The 21,755-nt window shown below is 48.3% G+C and overlaps 9 protein-coding genes across 9 annotated transcripts; 6 read left to right on the forward strand and 3 right to left on the reverse strand.

Moving 5' to 3' along the window:
• Positions 1 to 3,612, forward strand: COCSADRAFT_138948 (uncharacterized protein; the record flags this gene model as incomplete). Its single annotated transcript, XM_007700040.1, has 4 exons — positions 1 to 744; positions 925 to 1,069; positions 1,124 to 1,833; positions 2,119 to 3,612. The coding sequence occupies 4 exons, from the start codon at positions 1 to 3 to the stop codon at positions 3,400 to 3,402; spliced, it is 2,883 nt and encodes a 960-aa protein (XP_007698230.1). The 3' UTR covers positions 3,403 to 3,612.
• Positions 3,613 to 3,644: 32 nt separating this feature from the next.
• COCSADRAFT_303170 (uncharacterized protein) lies at positions 3,645 to 4,128 on the reverse strand. Its single transcript, XM_007700041.1, has 2 exons — positions 3,970 to 4,128; positions 3,645 to 3,917 (listed from the first exon to the last, which is right to left on the reverse strand). The coding sequence occupies exons 1-2, from the start codon at positions 4,078 to 4,080 to the stop codon at positions 3,795 to 3,797; spliced, it is 234 nt and encodes a 77-aa protein (XP_007698231.1). The 5' UTR covers positions 4,081 to 4,128; the 3' UTR covers positions 3,645 to 3,794.
• Positions 4,129 to 5,330: 1,202 nt separating this feature from the next.
• COCSADRAFT_24909 (uncharacterized protein) lies at positions 5,331 to 5,747 on the forward strand (the record flags this gene model as incomplete). Its single annotated transcript, XM_007699271.1, has 1 exon — positions 5,331 to 5,747. One exon carries the CDS (start codon positions 5,331 to 5,333, stop codon positions 5,745 to 5,747), a length of 417 nt encoding a protein of 138 aa, XP_007697461.1.
• Positions 5,748 to 8,497: 2,750 nt separating this feature from the next.
• On the forward strand, positions 8,498 to 8,692 carry COCSADRAFT_84296 (uncharacterized protein; the record flags this gene model as incomplete). Its single annotated transcript, XM_007700042.1, has 1 exon — positions 8,498 to 8,692. One exon carries the CDS (start codon positions 8,498 to 8,500, stop codon positions 8,690 to 8,692), a length of 195 nt encoding a protein of 64 aa, XP_007698232.1.
• Positions 8,693 to 9,031: 339 nt separating this feature from the next.
• Positions 9,032 to 9,538, forward strand: COCSADRAFT_35326 (uncharacterized protein). Its single transcript, XM_007699444.1, has one exon. It carries the CDS (start codon positions 9,122 to 9,124, stop codon positions 9,344 to 9,346), a length of 225 nt encoding a protein of 74 aa, XP_007697634.1. The 5' UTR covers positions 9,032 to 9,121; the 3' UTR covers positions 9,347 to 9,538.
• Positions 9,539 to 11,907: 2,369 nt separating this feature from the next.
• COCSADRAFT_24910 (uncharacterized protein) lies at positions 11,908 to 12,748 on the forward strand (the record flags this gene model as incomplete). The annotated part of the gene is made up of 2 exons (XM_007699272.1): positions 11,908 to 12,345; positions 12,380 to 12,748. The coding sequence occupies 2 exons, from the start codon at positions 11,908 to 11,910 to the stop codon at positions 12,746 to 12,748; spliced, it is 807 nt and encodes a 268-aa protein (XP_007697462.1).
• A 1,915-nt stretch (positions 12,749 to 14,663) lies between these two features.
• On the reverse strand, positions 14,664 to 16,434 carry COCSADRAFT_138953 (uncharacterized protein; the record flags this gene model as incomplete). Its single annotated transcript, XM_007700043.1, has 3 exons — positions 16,221 to 16,434; positions 16,004 to 16,166; positions 14,664 to 15,954 (listed from the first exon to the last, which is right to left on the reverse strand). The coding sequence occupies exons 1-3, from the start codon at positions 16,411 to 16,413 to the stop codon at positions 14,664 to 14,666; spliced, it is 1,647 nt and encodes a 548-aa protein (XP_007698233.1). The 5' UTR covers positions 16,414 to 16,434.
• A 1,254-nt stretch (positions 16,435 to 17,688) lies between these two features.
• On the reverse strand, positions 17,689 to 18,806 carry COCSADRAFT_169745 (uncharacterized protein; the record flags this gene model as incomplete). The annotated part of the gene is made up of 3 exons (XM_007700044.1): positions 17,689 to 18,008; positions 18,060 to 18,737; positions 18,785 to 18,806. 3 exons carry the CDS (start codon positions 18,804 to 18,806, stop codon positions 17,689 to 17,691), a joined length of 1,020 nt encoding a protein of 339 aa, XP_007698234.1.
• A 265-nt stretch (positions 18,807 to 19,071) lies between these two features.
• Positions 19,072 to 21,648, forward strand: COCSADRAFT_303242 (uncharacterized protein). Its single transcript, XM_007700045.1, has 4 exons — positions 19,072 to 19,378; positions 19,427 to 19,535; positions 19,585 to 20,922; positions 20,982 to 21,648. Exons 1-4 carry the CDS (start codon positions 19,179 to 19,181, stop codon positions 21,483 to 21,485), a joined length of 2,151 nt encoding a protein of 716 aa, XP_007698235.1. The 5' UTR covers positions 19,072 to 19,178; the 3' UTR covers positions 21,486 to 21,648.
• Positions 21,649 to 21,755: the final 107 nt, after the last annotated feature.

Below are 21,755 nucleotides of genomic sequence, written 5' to 3' on the forward strand. Positions count from 1 at the left end.
ATGACCGAAGCCGCAGGTCTGGCTCTGGGCGTTGTTGCCCTTTGGAAGACATGCGTAGATGTATTCGATGTTATCGATTCCGGACGCAGCTATGGTATGGATTACGAGCTTCTCCGTGTGAAGCTCGAGGTGGAGCGAATCCGTCTGGTGACATGGGGCGACATGATAGGCCTGGATGGGGAGAATTCAACAACGCGACCCGATACGCGACCCGATACGCGACTCCAGCAGAGTAATGTGAATGAGACAGTGATGCGACTCCTTGGTTGTATCCAGCACATCTTCGATAACTCAGAGCGACTGCAGAGTAATTACGGGCTCCGGCCGTCGGAGGGCCAGACGCAGAATGCTAGTATCGATGTCGGGGTTGGGCCTGGGATCTTAGGTGCAGTGTTTAGGAGACCGTATGAGAATCTGCGAAGGGCTGCGAGGGATAGACAGAGAGACACGAAGTTGAGGAAGAAGGCGTTGTGGGCTATTCATGATAGACGCAAGTTTCAGACCATGATCATGGAGATCAAGGGGTTCAACGACAATTTGGAGAGCTTGTTTCCCGGATCACGGCTTCAGGTTGCGGAGGCGTTGAGGATAGATGTGGAGAATAGTGCTGCGGTTGAAGAACTTCAGCTATTGCAGGAAGCAACGTCTGAAGATCATGAAATCCTGTCTGACGTTGCATCGGCCAGACTAGAGGCTTTGGGCGCCAGTACTGTGAGATCAGAGTTACTCACTGACAGGAGCACTGTAATAGAAGGACTGAGAGAAGCAGACGACGAAGACCACTGGGAGGACCTTGATCGAGTCGGAAACATCGAAAACGAATCTGCAGAAGCTGGTAACGATGCGCAGACAGTTGTCGATCCGGAAATGACTGCGCTGGAGAAGAGACTAGAACAAATTGAGTTATACTGCTCAGCAAAACAGAAAGGTGCCCTATCTATCAGTATTCATGATCCACAAAGCTATTCTTCCAAGGTTTCGGCGTATGTTTATTACGAGGGGCAGGGAGAGGATCGCTGGTGGTCGCGAAATGAAGACGGTTATGTAGAACCAATACATGCATGCTTTGGTAAGTCACAGAGTACTGCTTGACGTTAAAGTACATTTGATTAACCAAAAAAAGAGCTATATAAGAGAAAGAAGTTCCACGCCAAACGGAGGGGAAAAGATTATGACTTAGGCACTGAAGACGACAATGTTCTATTCAGCGTCGAAAGCAACTCGGAATACGAAAACGCCAACCCAGGAACCGTCACAGTCAAAGGATTCGCACTTGACGCGTGGGACTACGAAGACACCAACTACCCTCGTGAGTCCACCGTTTTTACCAATGCCTCTGATCCGGGAAACATTACTGCTAAAAAGTTGCTGCGCCGAATCGACGAACTCCAGAAAGGCGCTGGAAAACTCGGGTGGAATCGTGAAATAGATCTTATGGATATGAGAGAGTTTACTGGAAGCATGGGCATTACGTACTACGATGCCTCGTATGAGTTCCGATCGAGCAGCCAGTTGTCCAATTTATACAGCATGCTTAATCGCTCCGACATTTTCGTGAATTTCCTCGGTACATCAAGCATCTGTCTCGAATGGAACAACCCAAAGAAGAACGGCGGCGGAGTCTGGAATTTGCTCTGGCAAGTCATCCTAGCCAAGGAGCTTGCACGGCGACTAGAGAGCAAGACTGATGACAGTTGGACTTCAGGGTTCACCCCTCGAGTTCTTGCATCCCTCATCGTGAGCGACCTCTGGCTCAAAAATGTAGAAATTGTGCTTGGAGAACCAAGATTCAGTTTAGCAGACCTCAAGGGCGCAGAGAACGCAGCAGAAAAAGTTAAAGCTGAAGATTTCAAGAAAAAAGGCAATGAGGCTCTAGCCAAGAATATGTACCAGAAAGCGTTCGAATTTTACACGGAAGCGCTGAAGATCGACCTGAAGGATGCTACATATCGCTGCAATAGATCAGCTGCCTCATACTCTCTGGGGAACTTTGAAGACGCCATGGAAGATGCATACGTCGCCACGAGAATTGATCCGAAATATGCAAAAGCCTGGTCCAGACTTGGTTCCGCGTCTATAAAATGTGGTCTTACGAAAAGAGGCATCCAAGCCTTTGAGCGTGCCATCGAGTTCGCGGGCAACGATGTCTCCGCCGCCATGCGGACTGGTCTCGCCAACGCAAAGGCCCAACAAGAGGCTGAGCTCAAGAAAATCAACGAAGAGAAAGACCTCAAGAAGCACGAAGAGCTGCGAAAAGCGTATGTAGAACAAGACTACGACACATTGATGAAGGGGGTTGAAATGCACTCGCGCTGCCATGAGCAACAGGTGGAAGGACTGCTGCTGTTTGCCGAGAAAATAAAGTGGCCATGGATCAACGAGGTAAGAAACTACGCAGAAGAAGCATACAGTGATTTGCGAGGGGGGCAGACTCTTCCTGCAGACTTGCACGACTGGCTCTTTGGCATGACACTTCCGGGTCAATGGTTTGCATTCAAGATCATGACCGCATTGATCCTATGCACGCCATCCATCAAGCAAAAGGCCGGCATAGCTCCCTTCTTCGACTGCGGCCTCTCCCTCCCCAAGAAATCATACTGGAGAGTCCGTACAGTACTTGGTCGAGTCCTGGGCTGTCTCCCAGGCATCATCTCCCTCTGCGGGTGGATCGGACCTTGCCCACCCGTAGAATTCCTCTCCCCAGTCCCCGAGGACGCAGACAAACCCCACCACGTCCGATTAAAAGCGCGCAACCTCAGTCTTGTAAAGCACATATCCCGGGACCCCAGTGCACCAATCTTAATCGGCAGCTCCAGCCACCGCTACGATGACACGCAGCCGAAAGAAGGCGAAGAAATCGAGCCCTGGATGGCCGACATGCGCAACGCAAGCAATTGGATTGTCCCCGAGCCCCCCGTCAAGCAAGTCAGCACCTGCGAACTGAAGACCATACAGCTCAAGCGCAACAACGCAGGCACAGGCTCCATCGAAGACGAAGAAAAAGCCATGTACCTCGCCCAACTCGTCTTCAAACGAGACGACAGCCCGGACCTCCAAACATACAAACTCTTCACCAACCCCGTCTTCGTAACACCCCCGCCCTGTCGTCCTGGTCCAAAGGGCGCCCATGAAATTCATCTAAGGGAGCTGCATAGATATAGTGAGAAAAGCATTTGGACGATTGAGCAGCTGAGGGAGCACACGGCTGAGGATACCGAGGATATCGATGTCATGGTAATCAATGCTACGGGAAAGGGAGCAGAGTTGTTGGCGAGGGCTTGGTGTTCGGAGAGGGGGAAAAATGCGGTTATACGGAGGGCGGGTGGGCCTTGTTATGTTTGTGCTGTGCAGGCGGCTAGTCAGGCTGGACTACGGACTGGGGTGTTGATTTGGGTTTCTTGAGGACTTGATGAAATAGTTGTGAATTGCGACTTGGTTTTGTTTGAAGTGCTTTCTGAGTGGTTGTCTTTTCGTTTTTCAAGTCTTGTAGTCTATGTTCTTCTGTTTATTGCTGGTAGCCCTATCATTTCTTCCATGGTAATATTTCTCAATCTTCTCTTGTATTCATTTCTCTCGAATATAGTATCATTGTATCACAGTATTAAAAGCAACATCATATCACATCGAACGGCCATGCGAAGTCTGCCACTGCAGCCGTTGGGCCAAGTAAGTAATGTTTTACTATTGAGAAAAACTAACTACTCGTTGGGAGCATAAGTAAAGCCACAAATACTCTCACGGCGCTGGCCGAGAGGACTGGCGCGCCGCGCTGCTGTAGCGTATATCGCAGCGATCTACCTGTCAGTGCAGGGTGAACAACTGGGATAAACGATTCCTCCACGGGTCGAGCAAGTGCGGCAGTTCGCTCCATTACAATTTGCCCACAGTGTACCGTGCAGTCCAGCATCGCACTCTATCTAGAATCATATATTAGTACACCTTGTTTGTGATAAAGTGGGGAAAACTGACGATCCACGTTCTAGCACTGTTACAAGTCCGTGACTTCGGAGTGGTGCATTGAGCTTGAACAGCCCCAAGCAGAGGCGCAAGAAGTACGAGATACCAGAAGGTAGGAGCCATCTTATAAACGTTTGGCTTGTAATAATAACAGAATTTGCTGTATCTGATGTAGCCAGGTAGTAGTGAAAGTTTGTAGAGATCGTTGGCGCCTACATTGCTTTTATATACGTCGCGAAAACTAACCATGCCTCCCAGGGGTTTAACGGCCATTTAGATAGTCACGCTAAAAGATGACAGCCGGCACTAGAGGAGTATGCAGACCCAGCTACAGGTCTGTCGCATCTAGTTAGGTAAGCTAGACTCTAGATTACTAGAAGGGTAGTAAATAGGTTTTTAGTTAGTCTATATTGCGTTTGAATTTAAATGCTACGTAAGGCTACTACTCCCTCTTTTTTGTGAGCGACAATATCTAGGCTGCTTCGTAATGCGAAGAGCGCGGCTAGGATAGGCATACACGGATGGTTACTTATGTAGAAGATACGGTGAGCGTGCTGACTAGAGGCGGGACTGACGTCCAGGTCCTTGGAAAAGCTTGGACATGAATATCCTAAGCTGACGCGCATTAGCGTCCATGCGTAGCTAGACCAGATGTCAAGCGTTCGAATATGGCTCTTCTCTTGTGCATACCATTAGCATATACCAAACTCGTAAAATTCCCACGAGAGGAGATACGAAAGGTAAGGAAAGTGGCTAGCGTTATGCGATTACTACTATGATACATTCGATCTTCGTTACGCTGCAGGCGCAGACTTAGGAATAATTAGTTCAGTTAGCCGTTTAATTTGCGAAAGTGCCACAATGCGCTCCGGTTCCAGTTCAGTTCAGTTTTGCGAAACTCAAAACAGTAATCTGGATAATCTCCAGTCTGTTAGCGTTGTCACTAGAGATTAAACTCTACCTAGTGCTTACTTCATCTCTGCCTTCGTCTAAAAGAGCTGTAGTTTGTAACTGCAACTCGTGAGCAACAGTTCCAGTTCAGTTCAGTTCAGTCATGTGACAGGCCACTCCGTCAACGCCTTAACGCCAATGCAAGACAGGCGTTGGCATCAACGTTATACTTAGAAGAATAAATAATCACGTGACTGGACTGGAACTGGAAAATTGCCGCCAACCATGCCCTCCAGCTTCGCGATTAGATTCGGTATAGCTCACGCCGTTAAGAAAAAGCCGCTAAAAACGCCAACTAGAACTGGGACTGGAGCTTCGATCGAACAGGCCCTTGGATTGATTGTTTCCAAGTCTATGCAGGCGAGTGATAGCTCTGCTTTACCTTAAACCTTTTCATTTAGATCCTTGATTCAACTTTGAACATGTCTGCTTATGCAACAGTCGTTCTGGGAGCTGGTATAATCGGCACAGAGACGGCGTTCTACCTCTCGAACAGTCCTTCTCACACTAGCGCGATTTGCCTTGTTGAAGCTGCCCTAGAGATGTTTGCCTCTGCGTCTGGCAAAGCGGGTAGTCTGGTAGCCGAGGACTGGTTTGGACCAGCAACTACCGCACTTGGGGAGCTGAGCTTCCGCTTGCATGAAGAGCTTGCTACAGAGTATGAGGGGAGGAGGAATTGGGGATGCAGTCGGAGTACAGGTACAATTGTGGTTGTTGGACGTGGGAAGCAGAAGAAGGGAAAGAAGCGGCTAGAGCAGGGCTGGAATCGAGCTGAGCCGAGATCGCAACAGCTGAGAAGGTCAAACATCACTCCTAGAAGGAAGGTCCGCAGTGGATAAAAAAGCAAGGTGGTATATTGGAAGTGTCTAGAGTAAGGCGGCGTCCTGTAACAGCCGGCGAGAGCAACAAGGATCGTCAAAGAAAAGGAAGGAGAAATGTTAGGTGTAGCTGTAGGAAATGCAGATGTAAGTGAAGAGGTGTTGCCTTGCACGCGACTTTTGATCACAGTTGGAGCTTAGATAGCGAAAGTCTTCTCAGAGTTTTACCTACACTCCCCGATCAGTTTTCCCGTAAGTCAGGTATCAGGTCACAGTCTGGTATGTGAAACAAGAAGCCAACGGCTGCCATGCTGTCTTTGCAAGTACACCAGATCCATAGTCTGCCGGGCTCTTCAGTCGAGTCGAAAAAGAGGTCCATATTGCTGGACTCAGTAATCCGAGCCTATCGCTCCTGTACCTGCCTATATATGCGAAGACTCGTCACCGGCGCTAGAACAGGAATTGCTAGTTAAGGCTACCATGATTTCATTATGCTTATGTGATATGTATTTGAGTAAGCCATACGAAAACAAGACAAGCATTTAGTTACTGGCCCAAGGTTAATTAATAAAGCCGACATTGACTACTGAACCAAATTTCACCTAGCTCGATAATCAGAAGATATAATTAGTTATAGAGTAGAAAGCAACTTATGAACGAATTTTATTCTAGAAATCGGTTCACCACTGTTTGGAGACCATGTTGCCAGGGGAATTGGTTACCAGATATAAATACCGTTTCTTACCTACTAGTAAGTGAAGCCTGCTTCACCTTTGGAATGCACATCTCGGCGGCCCAGCACACGTCTCGCAATGCGCGCTCCCGATCACTGGGTGTTTGGGCCATGTCGAGCAGCTACTCTCGGTTCAGCCCTTTCAAATGGCGCGCCCATCCAGTTCGGTTGAGCCATGCCTGGTATCCCCAGCGGCTGCTGTCCTCGCTAATGATGGTGCTGAGGTTCCTGCTCTCGACGGCCTCGTAAATCTTCGTGGCGGGAGCAGCCAATGCGTTTCAGAGCTGGGTCTTGTCAACACTGTGGTTGGGTTCAGCGGGTGCAGCTAGCTCCCTGAACCTGGAACAATATTCCCAGTATACTCGTGCCGTGGAGCTTCTGGCATGATACATTGGACGTCCACATGCTGTGGGTACCTGCTGGACGGCCTGCCCTGCGTTGACGGCTGGGCTGCCAGTTGTGTTCGGTGCAACAATGCCACTGCATTCTTTTGACGTTGCGGTAAATCAAGTCACACGCTGTACACTGGAAGCCGTTGAGGCAGTACATACACAGTACAATGACAAGTGGGGAACGGAGTAGCATGCGGGCAGGATACATCTCATGACTTAGGCATAGACGTTAATCAAGATACCTCTTCCTCTTAATGAATAGCCAAGAAAAAGAAATCTCGCTTAATAGCAGAAGTACATCGAAGTATAAGAATGTGCCTATAGCAACTAACCTTTCATTAGGTTCGTGAACCAAAAAAAGTATAATCTCTCCAGCGGAGAATTGAACTCCAGTCTCCCGCGATCTGTCAATTGCTTGACAAGCGGAAATACTGACCACTATGTAACTGTGCTGTTTGTCAACATATCCGTTAAATTTTTCGTTCTAGGTTACCAATTTCCGTTAATTTTCCTGTTTCAGTCACCATAATCTGAGAGTCTACTTTCTGTTTCCAGATATATTAGCCTTAAAGTAGTTCGTGTTTCATCCCTCTTGCATGTTGGGAGCCTTAGTATATTAGTGGCGCTTGCCGCCTTAAAGCAGCATCGCAGCGTTTAATCATTAATACTGACTGGCTATGGCAGGTTGTACGGACGTAGCTCGTGACTTCACCTTGTTATCGCAGCGTACGCTATGTATTTTTTTAAGCGTCCGTTTTTGGCAAAGCACGTGATATCTCGTGTCGCACGCGCAACCCCATAGTTACTAAGCATAGTGCAGCTGTTGACTAATCATGTCGTGAATTCATCACCCCCTAACTGCTCGTTCGAGCTAGACACTCACTCTTACAATCAACTCCACGAATATTAACATAATGTCAGCGCGACGACCCTGCAATCAAGTCGGGTTCTAAAATGTCGAGTTAGTATAGGCAAAGCTTATAGATACTTACAATAGCATTGAGCTATCGCAACGCTTTATAAAAGGCCACATCGTACGTATTAAGAAAGTTACGGCAGATGAGAAAATAAAGAGAGTAGGGGCTTCTCTTAAGCGACTTGTGTTTTTGAGAAGAGTGTTAGCTATCGATTCTAACTGTTATAAGTTATGTGTTATCACTTTCTTACAGAATTAGATTAGTTCTACGAAAGCAGGTATACTTGATAAATTAGTTGAAAGGATCTGGGAACGGCGTAATGACATAGTTAATTCTCCTACGATGCGATCGATTTTAGATCGTTTAGAAGACTAAAGGACTACACTACTATCCCAGGCAACCAAACAGCTATCGAACAATCCGTTAGAACCTTGGGTAGAATTGAAATTCGCCGAAAGAGCAGAGATTGAAAAGGTGTTCGGATAATACTTACTAGACAGAGTTGAGAACATAGGCCTGAGAAAGAACTAGAACGCAGTCGTAATGCGTATGCCGAGGTGGCCACCTGATCTTTCTGGGCCTTGTTGTATGTTGTTGGACCTTCGTGAAGAAAGTGTTAAAGAGGTTGCGATAGCATTGTTTAAGGTAGAAGTAACTTAGAGGGTAAATGCCTTTTATATCTTGCATGAGAATGGATTATTGCAGATTATCTCTTATTCTTAGTGTATAATGAAGGGCGTCCTGGATGAGGACATTGTTACTGTTTTCGGGGCAGATATACATGCTGCAATTACTATATGTAGCATTAGAGCGGAAGAGTTGAGAGAAGGAGTTGGAAGAAATAATTGTGTATCAATTACCTTTTTAGAGAGGAGGGCTACAATCGATCTAATATTGAGCGTATTAGAAGGTGTTAAAATTTAGAAGAAGCTTAGTGTTATAGCGACACAACGATAAACTTCTCTTAATCTAACTCTACGAATTTTCCTTGCGCGATGTATAACTCCCAGCCTAACTTAACTATTATTCTTCTATTTTTATTATGAAGTAGTCGCGTACGCTTCTCCTTCCCTTCTCTATCTTTCTTAAAGACAGTAACGCTGCTATTTCTCCATTCCACTGTTTGACCTCGGCCCGTTACTATCGTGGCTATATTATTCTTGATATGTGTAAAATTTATGTCTGTATTAGGTGGCTGTACTTTGTCGGCGTCGAAAGTCTAGAAAAGATTAGTTACGAAATGCGAAAACTAATCTTACCTACTATTAAGATACGATATTAGACAAGAAGAGCGTTGGGCGAATTGGCCAGAGAGTTGGAGCTTACGCGTAGAGTTTTGTGATACGTGTGCGTATGTGCGTGTATGCGAGTGTGCCTGCGTGCGTGTGCGTGGCGTGTGTGCGTGTCTGTGTGTGGCGTGTGTGCGGAGGGGTCGCCAATCGACACTGGGGACGCAGTACGGTATCGCGTTGCGTAAAAGTGTACCCGGACCGGGATGCTGCTCGGATAGTGGAGTACTTGCTCCTAGATGGCGATCGTAAATGTGCCTTGTATAGAATTTTGAGATGCGATACTTGAGAGGCTCGGAAGGTTGAAGACAGCAGATGATTGTTGGAGGGGTTGTGGAGGGGTTGTGGAGGGGTCCTACAATCTGCCGTACGCGTTAGGCACTTAGGCTTTTGGGCCGTAACGCAGACTGGCAAAGTAGCCAGAAACAAGTGACTTTACACTATCTCAACTGTCTCTGTTTGCATTTAACCGTGATCTAGCTATTCTGGTGTATAAAACCAAAAGTGAGATATTAGCGCTGCTCCTGCTCCTGAACCGTTGAGCAGTTAATTAGCCCGTGCCCGCGTTATCACGTGATCGAGTTCATTTGGTTGTACCTTTAATTATTTTGTTTTCACGATAGTTGCACTACACGATACGCACGAGAGCATGTGGGAGATCGCGTGCTGAGACGTGCAGAAGACCGTGTACTAAAGTGTGTATAAAAATAGTGTAACTACTAGAACGTGCGAAAGATTGTGCGAAAAAATATGCGAAAAAATATGCACTAAAATGTGCGAAAAAACATGCGAAAAAACATGCGAGAAAACGCGCACTAAAACGTGTAGTAGAATATACACTAAAACGTGCACTGAAATATATACCCGACCGTGCTCTACCGTATTTTGAGGCGTATAGCTTCTATATTATGCATATCACAGAGTTTAATGCAGAAGCATACCCACGAGTTGTATTAGAGTATGCAAGCTCTATTATGTTTACATGCAGCTATGAAGATGTAGATTTGGCGACATAGGACATAGCTGATTTAAAAACACGACTCTCGCCTACCGCTTCTAGTATTCTGTCTTCTATTACTATTCTTGTAATTTCCAATGCTTTGAGATACACTATTTTTTATAACCGCAGATCCCTTTTTATCTTACATTTTAATCCCTAATTAGTACCTTAATAAGATGAGGAGTTTCAAAGAAGGTTAGTGGTCTTTGAATGCCGAGAGAACTACTAATAACCTATAGATCCAGATCCGCTTGTCGCAGCTATGAGTTTGTGGTTTAGTTTTACGATCCTTTGTTACTTCCGTGCGCTGAATAACAAAATTTACCAAACCTTAGCCATTTTTTCCACATTGTTAACGGTATATGCATGGTACTTGTTTCCTAATGGAAATTGGAAAAGACACCTCGTCGTATGCCTCCTGAGTATGATAGGTGCAGCTGCCTTTTTAAACCAGCATTAGTCCAAGATAAGAACTGAAGGGTTATTGCGCCTCTCTTAGCCACGTGAGCGTAAGATAGTAGTTATAGACTCCCCAGCGGCTGGGTGCTATAAGCTAGAGAACAAAATTACGTTTAATGCGGTGTTAAATCGTTAGTTGCAGTCTCTGGGCTAAGAAGCGGTGAGGAATATAGATGGTGTACGGCCGCTACCGGTGAGCTGGAGGCCCTCTCCAGTCCTGTTATATACAGTGCTAGGACAGCGATCTGTTCGCGTGTGCACGGGCCGCAGAACAACAACACGTTTTTCATAGAGCTCTCTTTTCTTCAACACCATATTACTACACTCATATAACGTCTTTTTCTACTGAAATTTCAGCTAATCGAATGCGGGATTGTGAATTATCAGAAGCCCAGCGCATGTATGCTATCGCGCAGTTTGAAGGTGGTTCATCAACAGCTAAAATCTCTAACGCGCTCAACTGCAGGAAGGCTAGAGCTACTGTATCCAGAGAGGTAAGCCGCGCACAATCTTCTATCGATCTCACTCGAATGTATCTGCATGTACATTTTGCTAACTCTTCTTGCGCGGCATGTAGTAAGTTCAGAAACTTTACTGAGCGATACTATTCCTACGGCTACCGCCTCGACACGTACGACTTCGCAACCACCTACAACTACTAGTGGAGGCGTGCCTCCGCCCACTTAAACTTAGGATGGCGCCAATCTATCGTGCTAGAAATGGTACATTGTTGTAAAAGGTGACGGCTGTTGGGCAATTGCGAATGCAGCGGGTATCGCACTTGAGGACTTTTATAAATGGAATCCGGGCGTTGGGGAATGTTCTTAGTTGTATCTAGACTATGCTGTCTGCGTAGGGATTTGATCGGGCCGAATATAGCTATCGCTAATCTCGTTTACCCGCCTCCAATGATTAGCTCGTACTATTAACTTTGGTGGTTTTGAAATGCAGGCGTGTACATAGTGACAACCAATAGAATAGCTCGCAGGATAGCTAGTAGTCCAGGCGAGCGCCCAGACGTTGAGATCACGTGCATAATCAGGGTCCCCTGTTTCCCTTCTACGGGAAAATTAGCGGGAATGGCCAAAGCTCAAAACAAGTTGCGCATTATCCGGCGCTTGGCCACGCCGCGGGTGATGATTTGCGCTGACCATTCCCACTACACGCCAAGCGTGATCGCTTTCGTGCCTTGCAGAAACCCACCTACTATATAAGGACTGTTTGCCGCCTCTCGGTGTGGCATATCTCTTTGCACAGTGTGAATGCTGATTCGGCACTTGTGCCTTCAACAACGTACCCGAATTTCCTCCTTGTGCAGCCAACGGCCGATTCCACTTTTCGACAATTCCAAGGCCACTCCCCACGCATTGTTTGCCTGGTGCCGACGCGCCATGTCGTCACCCGCCGCCTCCGAGACTAATTCCGAGCTTCTCAGACGGTGTCAAGAGTTCTTAGCACAGCGAGAGCCGAGGCCGAAGGAGTATCATGAAATTAAAGACAAGCTTGCTTTCCTTCCCTTACGGCCAGATATAAAATGGGGTTTTGTTATCGTCCGCACTGTTTATGGTCCATTAAGCGATGCGCCGTGGGCCCAAATGCTCGAACTTCTTCGTGCGGAGATCTCAGAGTCTTTGACAGAGGCAGATCATCTAGAGCTGCTTTCACGTTACGAGATGACTATCATCGAGGATGAAGCAACGCTTGCCGGCGCAGATTTATCTAGCGCAGCGGCATACGCTGCACGCCGCGCATTTCGCGCTTGGGTAGCGGATAATCTGCCTCAACAGCTCTCCGACGACTATCTAGAAAAGTTAGGCGGACTTGTACAGGTTCGTGAACAATTACATACTTAGTAACACTAAGCACCACGCGAACCATCCTTTGGGCATTATGCCTCCTCGATGGCGATACTGCATATTTGTGGACCAGGATTGCTTACGCTCGCTGGAGGGAGGGCCTAAGGAGCCTGAATTGAAAGATCCAGCCTTGAAGATTTTGACTACAGATTGGGACGGCGAAGAAGTGGAGGTACCCACTGAAGAATTTACTCGAGACTGGGATGGTGGTAAGACTAATGATGATCACGAAGACGTTGGATGGATATGGATGGACATGACGGATTATGCTCCCAAGTACACTCAATTGACTTCTGCACTTGGTTGGCTAGAATACTACGAGCGGCCTCAAAAGGGCTACGTGGAGGCTACAAGATCCTTCCCTGACTTGCCATAGTTTGGTAGGTCTTTTATGTTATTTGAGGTGGTTTTGGATATAGCCGCTCATTTGTTGGGGGCGCATCTCTTTTATGCGGTCGCGAAGATGAGAGGAGAGGCGTGCTGGGGAACATGAATTCGTCAACTTTGCAGAGGGTCTTGGCAAGGTATTTTGAAAATACCTGAACATACACCTAATAGATGCTTCTCGCTCGGGGCGTCTCCAGCACGACCATGATTGTACGATGACGTTACCGTTTATTCTCAGAACGTTGAAATGTGTATGCAAGCCATCGAAAGCAGAATTCCGTGCGCATCAAAACTCTTTCGGGAGCCCTTTGATCTTTTTTGTTCCGTGTGGCCACTGAAACATAGAATGATCAGGTTGCTAGGTGTAGTAATGCGGCAGCCAACTCATACGCTTCATGTTCATTCGGAACAGGTCCTCAACGCTCTTTTTTCACCAGATACCAAATCTTGGTTTTCAGCATCGTGAAGTTCGGGGCTAAAATGGTGGAGCTTGTCTATAAGGTTAGCGCTCAAATCAATTCATGGGAATTTTGAATTGTCAACATCGTTGGATCTCTCATCAGACAGGTTGGCAGCAACTGCAGCTTCCAAAAAGACTGCTAGGTTTTCAGACAGTGACTTGAGTATGGGTAAAACACTCGTAACTCATATAAGATCCGTTAGAGGTCTATTCTTCTCTCCCGATAGCGAGCCACTGGCATCAATGGACGGCAACACGATTAGGCTATGGAACACCGCGACGAGAACAGTCCTTCAGACGATTGTTGTTCACCTGAGTCTTTGTAAGACGTGACTTTCGCACTCAATGTCGGTCTATTGACAAGACCTTGAAATCGTGTGGCTTGTCGGGATTGTCATTTTGGACATCCAAAGATCGGCTGGATGACATTATTACATGCGTGGCCATTTTCAGCCTTCTATACTTTGCATAGGTACTGGTTCTTCGTATCTGTACAGGCTATTGTAATGTCTGCTTCAGATACCTAGTCGCTGACTGTGAACTTGATGTCCTCGACAGCGACCATATAGCGGTCCAATGTTTTCGTTAGTGATTGCGCAGGTAACTATTTCTGAATTGATGGTGGACGGCGCCAATCTTGAGCGACAAAACAACAACGTCAGAGCTATTGAGCATAAAATGCTTGACAGTGCTGAGTTTGAGCGTCGTTTGGAATGGTCCGTAAGAGGTTTCTTCCCCGCTTTCAATACGTATTTCAACTATCGCAAAGTCATTCACCGGAACGAAGGACAGCCAAAGATTCATCTTCGACGCGTTTATCATCAAGACATGTATGACGTATGCTCACACCGTCAAAAAACCTGCTTTAATGTATATGGCTTGAAGCAACTGTGTTTCCAGTACTACCGCATTGTTTACTGAAGCTTATAGCAACCTGTTGTCTTTAGATTCGACCACGTCGGGTTGTACTTGAGTGCCAGTCTTGCATGTCAGTGATAAATGTGGTCTCATAAGAGTGCTAACGAGACTACAGCTACATTTTCTCGGATTTTAGCTTCGTTTCCTACAGATCAATTATATACCATGACCAATCTTATGGGCACTTTTGAACAAAGTGATTGCCGAAAAAGAAGATGCAGGAGAATTTCAATGACGAGATATTGATTGAAAATGAACATCTACTTCTATATGTTAAGAGTAGATCTTGAGTGGAAGTAATATAAGACTTCTGGTGTCAAGACTCTAGGGTTAGTTTTCGCGGATAAAGCAACAGAGCGGTATAAATAGTATTCCTATAAGTAACTATTATATTATACTTATACTCGTAACTTAAGTTCAACACACTAAGCTTTAAGGGTTTAATGTCTATTGCTATATACTAAGAAGTAGTTATTTACAACGAAATATCTCAATCATTTGTAAAAAATAGACAATGCTAGATATCTTAATAGAGATCAGTGGTACCAGTAAAATTACCGGTTTGGGTGGTGAAATCACGTGTGCTGCTAAAATCGGGAATGCGACCGAGCAGAATCTCCAACATGCGGTATCCGACGCCAGGCGTATAACCTGGCAACTCGTGACCTGCAAGACGCGCAGTGTAGAAGGTCAGGCCGCGCTCTTTGACCCAAGTACCCTGGTATCCGGCGCCGGCTAGTGCACCGCCGTTGAATTCGGGGTGGTAAGGCACGTAGAGGTTCTCGGATGGGTATCTGGAGAGACCCTGTGCGCCGTTCCAAGTGATGTTTTGGAGGGCTAGGAGGGTACCATTTGTGCTAAGGAGCATATCGAGGTCTCCCGAGCCGATGATTACGTTGTTTGTTTTTTCTACAACGTGTTTGAGGGCGCCGCTATTGGCGGGTGGGATAGATGTGTCTGAGCTGTTTGCGCCGGCACCGGCGAAGACGTTCTTGTCTGTGCACAACATCCATCTGCTATCAGGGCTGGCGTGAAGGGCCTTCTTGACGTCTGCGCGGTCAAAATAGACTTCGGTGCCTGGTGCGACATAATCTCCTGGGTTGGTTCCACCGAGCGGTGTGGACTTGAACGGACAGGTTTCGGTGATGTGGTAGATGTTGAAGCAAGGATTTACCGCGGCAATGGCTTGGGCGTAGTTATCGAACTGGTCGCAAATCGGGACATCACCTGTACTGTTGTATGGATCAGGGAGAGTCGGAAAGGGCCCCTTTGGTGGAGGAAACTTGAAGTATTTTTCATAATACTGGGTGTAACCGCATTCCTGGTCGCGCTTTCGGGCTCTTTCCAAGAAAGTTTGGTTCAAGTAGAAAACGTTTTGCCAGAATTCGACATACGGCCGGATGACGACCTGCTGCTGATTCACATCGTCACCAATGATAGGGTCATTGATTGAAATGCCGGCGAGGTTGAAGTACTTCTTATCGTTGGCACGGATGAAGCCGTCAGCAATGTAAGGAACGTAATAGCCAGCATACGACTCTCCGGTAACGTATGTCTTCCAATTCCAGACACCAAAGAGATCGACAAAGTTCTTGTAAAAACCACGGAATTGGTCGCCAAGTTCAATTTCGTTGCTGATGTTGGGTTCACCTTCGGAATAGCCGACGCCAACAGGCTGTTCAATCCAAAGCATGTTGGTGAGGTTGTGCCATGAATAAGGGTTCTGAGTTGGGCCAAGAGTGCCATCCTCCCACAAGAACGGGCCGTTCTCTGTGAGCAAGCCACTGAGTGAACTACATCCAGGGCCACCATTAAGCCTGCAAAAATGTTAGATTGGCACACAGGGGAAGCCTCAAATTGACTTACCAGATGACAATTTCCTCTGGTGTCTTGTCCAGGGTAGATGGGAAGAACCAGAAAAATAACTTTCGCGTTTCATTCGCATGGTTGGAGATGGGTAGCAAGCCGGCATAACTCTCGCCTAAGTCGAAGTTGACCAAGGGGACATGCTTGCCATCGACAGCAAAGGCTAAAGACAATGAATATATGTACAGATACACAAGACATTAACATCAGTACTCACGTTTGGTCTTTGCGTTCAAAAAGGTATGAGCTCTCTTGTTGATCTCTGGGTTCTGAAAGTCCTGTCCAGGGACACGCTTCTCAATGACTGGATTGGAGCGATAGACTTTGTTAGGCCTGATAAAGCGAGGGCCGTTTGCAGCGAGAGCTGCTGAAGCACAAAGAAAAGAGCCGAAGACCGAAAGGAGCTTCATGTTGAGATTGGCTGTCGAGCGGTCGCTACCAAAGCAGGAGACTGTGAATCGAGGCAAACTGCGGTATTTGAGCACCGAGTATGAAGCATGACGGCTGGACAAGCATCCCGGCACTTATCCCGGAAGAGAAGGAGACATATTCTACATGGAAATTCAAGCGTGATAAATCGTCTAGTATGTCAGCCGTGCAGACCGCGTAGGCCGTGCCATCGGGCAGAGGTTGAGAGTGGATAAGCAATCACATAGCATGACGCAGTCGCCAATAAAGCAGAGCCTGCGGACCTTCCTGAAACGTACGATGGAGCCGTAGAGGTAGAGATTATGATTGGAGGATATCCATGCAAGGTGCGCGGTAGTACTTCCTGGTGCCCAGACTAAGTGGAGCGATGAGCCGCGGAAGGAAATGCTTGTCGATGCTTGGTCAAGCTTGTTCACCGGCGTGCGACATCATGGCCCCCGCCTGCTAGAATAACTAGATGGCATAACAGCAAGGCATGCCTAGTCCCGTTTGTAAAGCTGTTTGCTAAACGCTTGCTCGTAAGGATATACAAGACGGGGCGGGTTGTGGATCTGCTCATCATTTCAAATCAGGTTTGCTGACTCCCGTAAAAACATGTTTTGCTTTGACATGGAGGTCCGGGCGGATGGTCAAAACCCTGGCTCGATGGGTCAATAAAGAACAAAAGGGCCGGTGGCGGTAAGCACTACGTACCGAGTAAACGGATGACCATATGTAAAGTCAATTTATACTAAAGTTAAAGGAATGCATCACAGACTGCAGCAATGCTGCCGATCTGACCATTGTTGGCGCAACTGGTGTCTACGTAACTAAAGTGGAACGGTGCGATGACAAGATGATAGCAGGTGCGGCAAGGTTCGCGTGTGGGCGCCACGCATGTGGCAGGTGACATGTGGCGCAACGGCTGCCGTAGGTTTCCGCGCCACTACAGCCCGCCCTCCGTCGGTGTTCGGTCAGACTTGCAAAGGCCCTGATCAACACGATGCCATCTTCCACGAACTTTCCATCCTCCCGGAAATAACAGAGGCTTCTTATGTCGTATAGAACAACCTTCTCGAGCACCTCTGTGATATCATGGTCCTTCCAAGAACGTCCGGGGCAAATACGCCATCATCCATCCATCAGGCGACCTCGTCATGCCTGCATTCTAATGTCTCCAAATCAACCTCTAGTAACATCACAGGCTCGCTATGGTGTCATAGTCCACCAGATGTAGTCATAACTAACTAGTGTCCGTTTGAACACACGCTTTCTTATCATTTGCCAGTAAACCCTATTCCCAAATCAACCAAGCCACCAGTGGGCGGAGAAAATTGCCGCAGCTTGACGCCACTCTCGGTGAAGATCTTGGCCGTCTGGTCATCGACCAAGTAGCCTTGATTGTACACGACCTCAGTTATACCGACCTGGGTGATCTTGACGCTGCATGTCAGACAGGGACATGTGTTGCAGTAGAGGATAGCGCTGCCGCCGATACGGTCACGGCCTGCTTCGAGCAAGGCATTCTCTTCAGCGTGAAGACAGAGGCATGTAGAGAGGCCAGAGCCTCCCTTTGCAGCATTATTGCAACGAGGGCCTGGAGGCGGTCAGCACATAAAGTCAAAAGGTCCGTCAGTTGCACACATACATCCGCCCTCGTTGCAGTTGGTCATGCCGCGTGGCGTGCCATTGTATCCAGTGCTTATCACGCGCTTCTCCCGAACTATGCAGCAACCAACTCTCCTCTTCATGCAGTTGCTCCGCAGTGCTGCCAGGTCGGCCAGCTGCATGAAGTATTGGTCCCAACTTGGACGCAGGCGGGCTTCGTCGGTGAGATCGAGGGCGCGTATGGCAGCGCGCAGAGAGTCTATCGAAGTGGTGCTGTTGAGAAGGTTGAGCTGTGCTCGGTAGGACAATCCACTCAGGCCTGTGTTTGGAGCAAACTGATGGTCATCGTTCTGGGCGACAAAGTCGAGGATGGACGGCGGAGCAGTATTGTTTGCCGTGCAGCGATCATGGTACCGCTGCCACCGCACTTTGACGGGGGCATCGACACTGACAAGTAAAAAGAAAGGCCTTTTCAACAGGGCGTCGACGACAGAGGCATCCCATATATCGGTTGTGACCCATCGTTCCCTCCACCTCAGCGTGACAAAATCGAGCAGCGAGTGGACATCCTGGAACGTGTACTGAGGATTTACGATAGCCTGCGTCGAGATAGACTGGTCATTGTCGGGCTTTGCAGCAGGGCCTGCCAGGCGTAGGCGGGTGAAGTTGTACTCGTCGATAAGGCACGAAGCTATCTCGGACTTGCCCGCGCAGATTCCTGCTGCCTTGTCAGCAACTGGCCGGCGAGTCTCGCGAGCTTCTTGCCTCCACAAACTCCGATAAGCATAGTGATAGATGATTGCTGTGCAGGAGGAGAAGCGGGTGACAAGAAGCTCGACGTGTCGGTGTGGGTGACGACGGGTTAGCGCGCGTGTGCGGCTGCAGGAACGCGCCTCAACGCTGCCCCGCATGTGTGACGGCCTGGCGGGGCATGACATGCACATGGATGGCCGCCTGAAGCCCTCAGCAGCACATATCACGCTCTCTTGACAGCTTCACGTGCCTCTCCCTCTGCCTTGCTTCTGGGTATCTATGTACATACGTAACTACATACAAACACTCATATGACCTGCACGCCATAGACACTGTACTCTGTGCTCTATACCCATCGCCCTCTCCCGACGCCTCCAACACCCCCCCAGCCCCACTACCACCCACCATGGCGACGCTCAAGTTCGCGCCTTGGATGAGCGACGTCGATGTCCAGTTCTACGCTGCCCTCGCTCATATCAAAATCAACCATGACAAGCTCGACGACTCAGCCCGCAAAGTGCTGGGCCTGTACGAGGTTCGCCCCACCGAGCACTACTCGCGCTCCATGCGCATTCAGATCCATCCCAATGCGCTGACGTCGGATGAGTACGCCATATCATGCCGATACTTGCTACACGCCTAACACCCCGTTAGCACGCCCCCGAACTTTTGCCGCGCTGAAGGCATCATTAAGAACTGCAACACCATTGAGGACTACAAAAGCCTTGACCGTGCTGCCATACTCGAACGCTCTGCCCAGACAGTACGCCTGTCCACTCTCAGCCATCTACTTGTCTGCTGACCATGTCTAGATATGGGAAGCCATACACGATGGCTCCATCTACGAATGTCCCTCACTCCTCTCTTCTTTTACAGCAATCATCTTCGCCAACCTCAAAAAGTACAAGTTCACCTACCACTTTGGCTTTCCAGCCATCCAGTCAGATCCCCCCTGGAAACAGATAGGCCAGGTGACCAGGCTGCAGCCTAGAGAGACCACTTACCTTGTCGACGCCGTGCAGACATGGAGGTACAGTTCTGATGTGCGCCAAAGAGGCTTCTTCCTCGCCAAGCGCATACGTGGAGGTGGGGATGGTGAAGATAGACCAAAGACACCAGTCACACCCTTAGAAGAGTTTGGCTACACATGGGGTGTCGGCAGACTTGAAGCCTACGAAAAGGGCTTCTTCGACAAGGTGGACAGCCAGGACCGCTTCATATGCTTCGCAGACCCCTCGACATACGAGACAAACCCAGGCTGGCCGTTGCGTAACCTTCTCATACTGATCCGGCACCGATGGAACCTGCAAAATGCCCAGATTCTGTGTTACCGCGATACGCATACACGGCGCGACCAATCCAACTCGCTGATTCTCCAGCTGCGCTCAGACCCAGACCCTGATGCCGGGCCTACATCGCCTATGTTGGAACAGAAGAGCACCCCGCCACTACCCAAGGTTACAGGATGGGAGCGGACAGAAACAGGAAAGCTCACCTCGCGGAATGTCGACTTATCAGAGTATATGGACGAGACCAAGCTAGCAGATCAGGCCGTGGACCTCAATCTCAAGCTCATCAAGTGGCGCATAGCCCCCTCGATTGATCTAGATGTCATCAAGAATTGCAAATGCCTATTACTCGGTGCAGGCACGCTCGGTACGTATGTCTCACGCACTCTAATGGGGTGGGGCGTCCGAAAGATTACCTTTATCGACAATGCGACCGTCAGCTTTTCAAATCCCGTACGACAACCCCTATTTAACTTCCAAGATTGTTTGAAAGGTGGAGCGAAAAAGGCTGAGAGAGCTGCTGAGGCGCTGAAGGAGATTTACCCAGGGGTGGATGCAAAGGGCCATGTCATGCAGGTTCCCATGCTCGGCCACCCCATGACGGACGCCGCAACGACAAAGACGGAATTTGAAAAGTTGCAACAACTGATTGCCGAGCATGATGCCGTTTTCCTGCTCATGGACACAAGAGAGAGCAGATGGCTACCGACCGTCATGGGCAAGGCGCAGGGCAAGATTGTGCTGAACGCGGCTCTGGGATTCGACACTTATGTCGTCATGCGACACGGCCTGAAAGCAACCCAGGAGAACGAGGTAGAGCTAGGCTGCTACTTCTGCAACGACGTTGTTGCACCCGCAGACGTAAGTAACAACTATCTCCACATGAATCAAGGAACACCAAATTAACACATACACACCAGTCCCTCAGCAATGCAACCCTCGACCAACAATGCACCGTCACCCGCCCGGGCGTCGCACCCCTCGCATCCAGCCTCCTAGTCGAACTCCTCATCTCCATCCTCCAACACCCCGCAAAAGGTCTTGCACCACCCCCCTCCCACCAAACCACACAATCAACCCCAGCGCCACCAGCATCATCATCTCACCCTTCCCTCCCTCCTCCTTTCCAACACCCCCTCGGCACCATACCCCACACAATCCGCGGCTACCTATCCACCTTTTCCAACTTGCAGGTCGAAGGCAAACCCTTTGATTGCTGCTCCGCTTGCAGTCCCAAGGTGCTGGATGCGTACACAGCGGACCCCTGGGGTTTTGTGCAGAAAGCGTTAGACGAGCAGGGGTGGGTCGAGGAAATGAGTGGGCTGAAGGAAGTGCAGAGGAAGGCGGATGAGGCGGCGGCGGATGTGGATTGGGATGAGGATGAGGAGGAAGGGGGGTTGGAGGATGAGGGAGAGATTGTGTGATAAACCTTTTTGTTTCTCATGGACTTCATAACTCATAAGTGTGTTGTTGTGTAGTATTCTTGTTTTATGAAAGTATAGTTAGAAGAGGGAGTTGGAGAGTGTGTCTGTAGTATGAGTTATATTGTATCAATTTCGGCACTATGCAAATTTACATTCGATGAATTTTTAAGACTCTCTCTGTTGATTTAGGTTTGAAATCATTATCTCCATTTTTCAAGTTAGCTAATTATTCATATTCTTATGCCATGTACTCTTTTCCCTTCTCCTTTG

The sequence above is a fragment of the Bipolaris sorokiniana genome (assembly GCF_000338995.1).
Source record: "Bipolaris sorokiniana ND90Pr unplaced genomic scaffold COCSAscaffold_4, whole genome shotgun sequence".
Taxonomy (NCBI): Eukaryota; Fungi; Ascomycota; class Dothideomycetes; order Pleosporales; family Pleosporaceae; genus Bipolaris; species Bipolaris sorokiniana.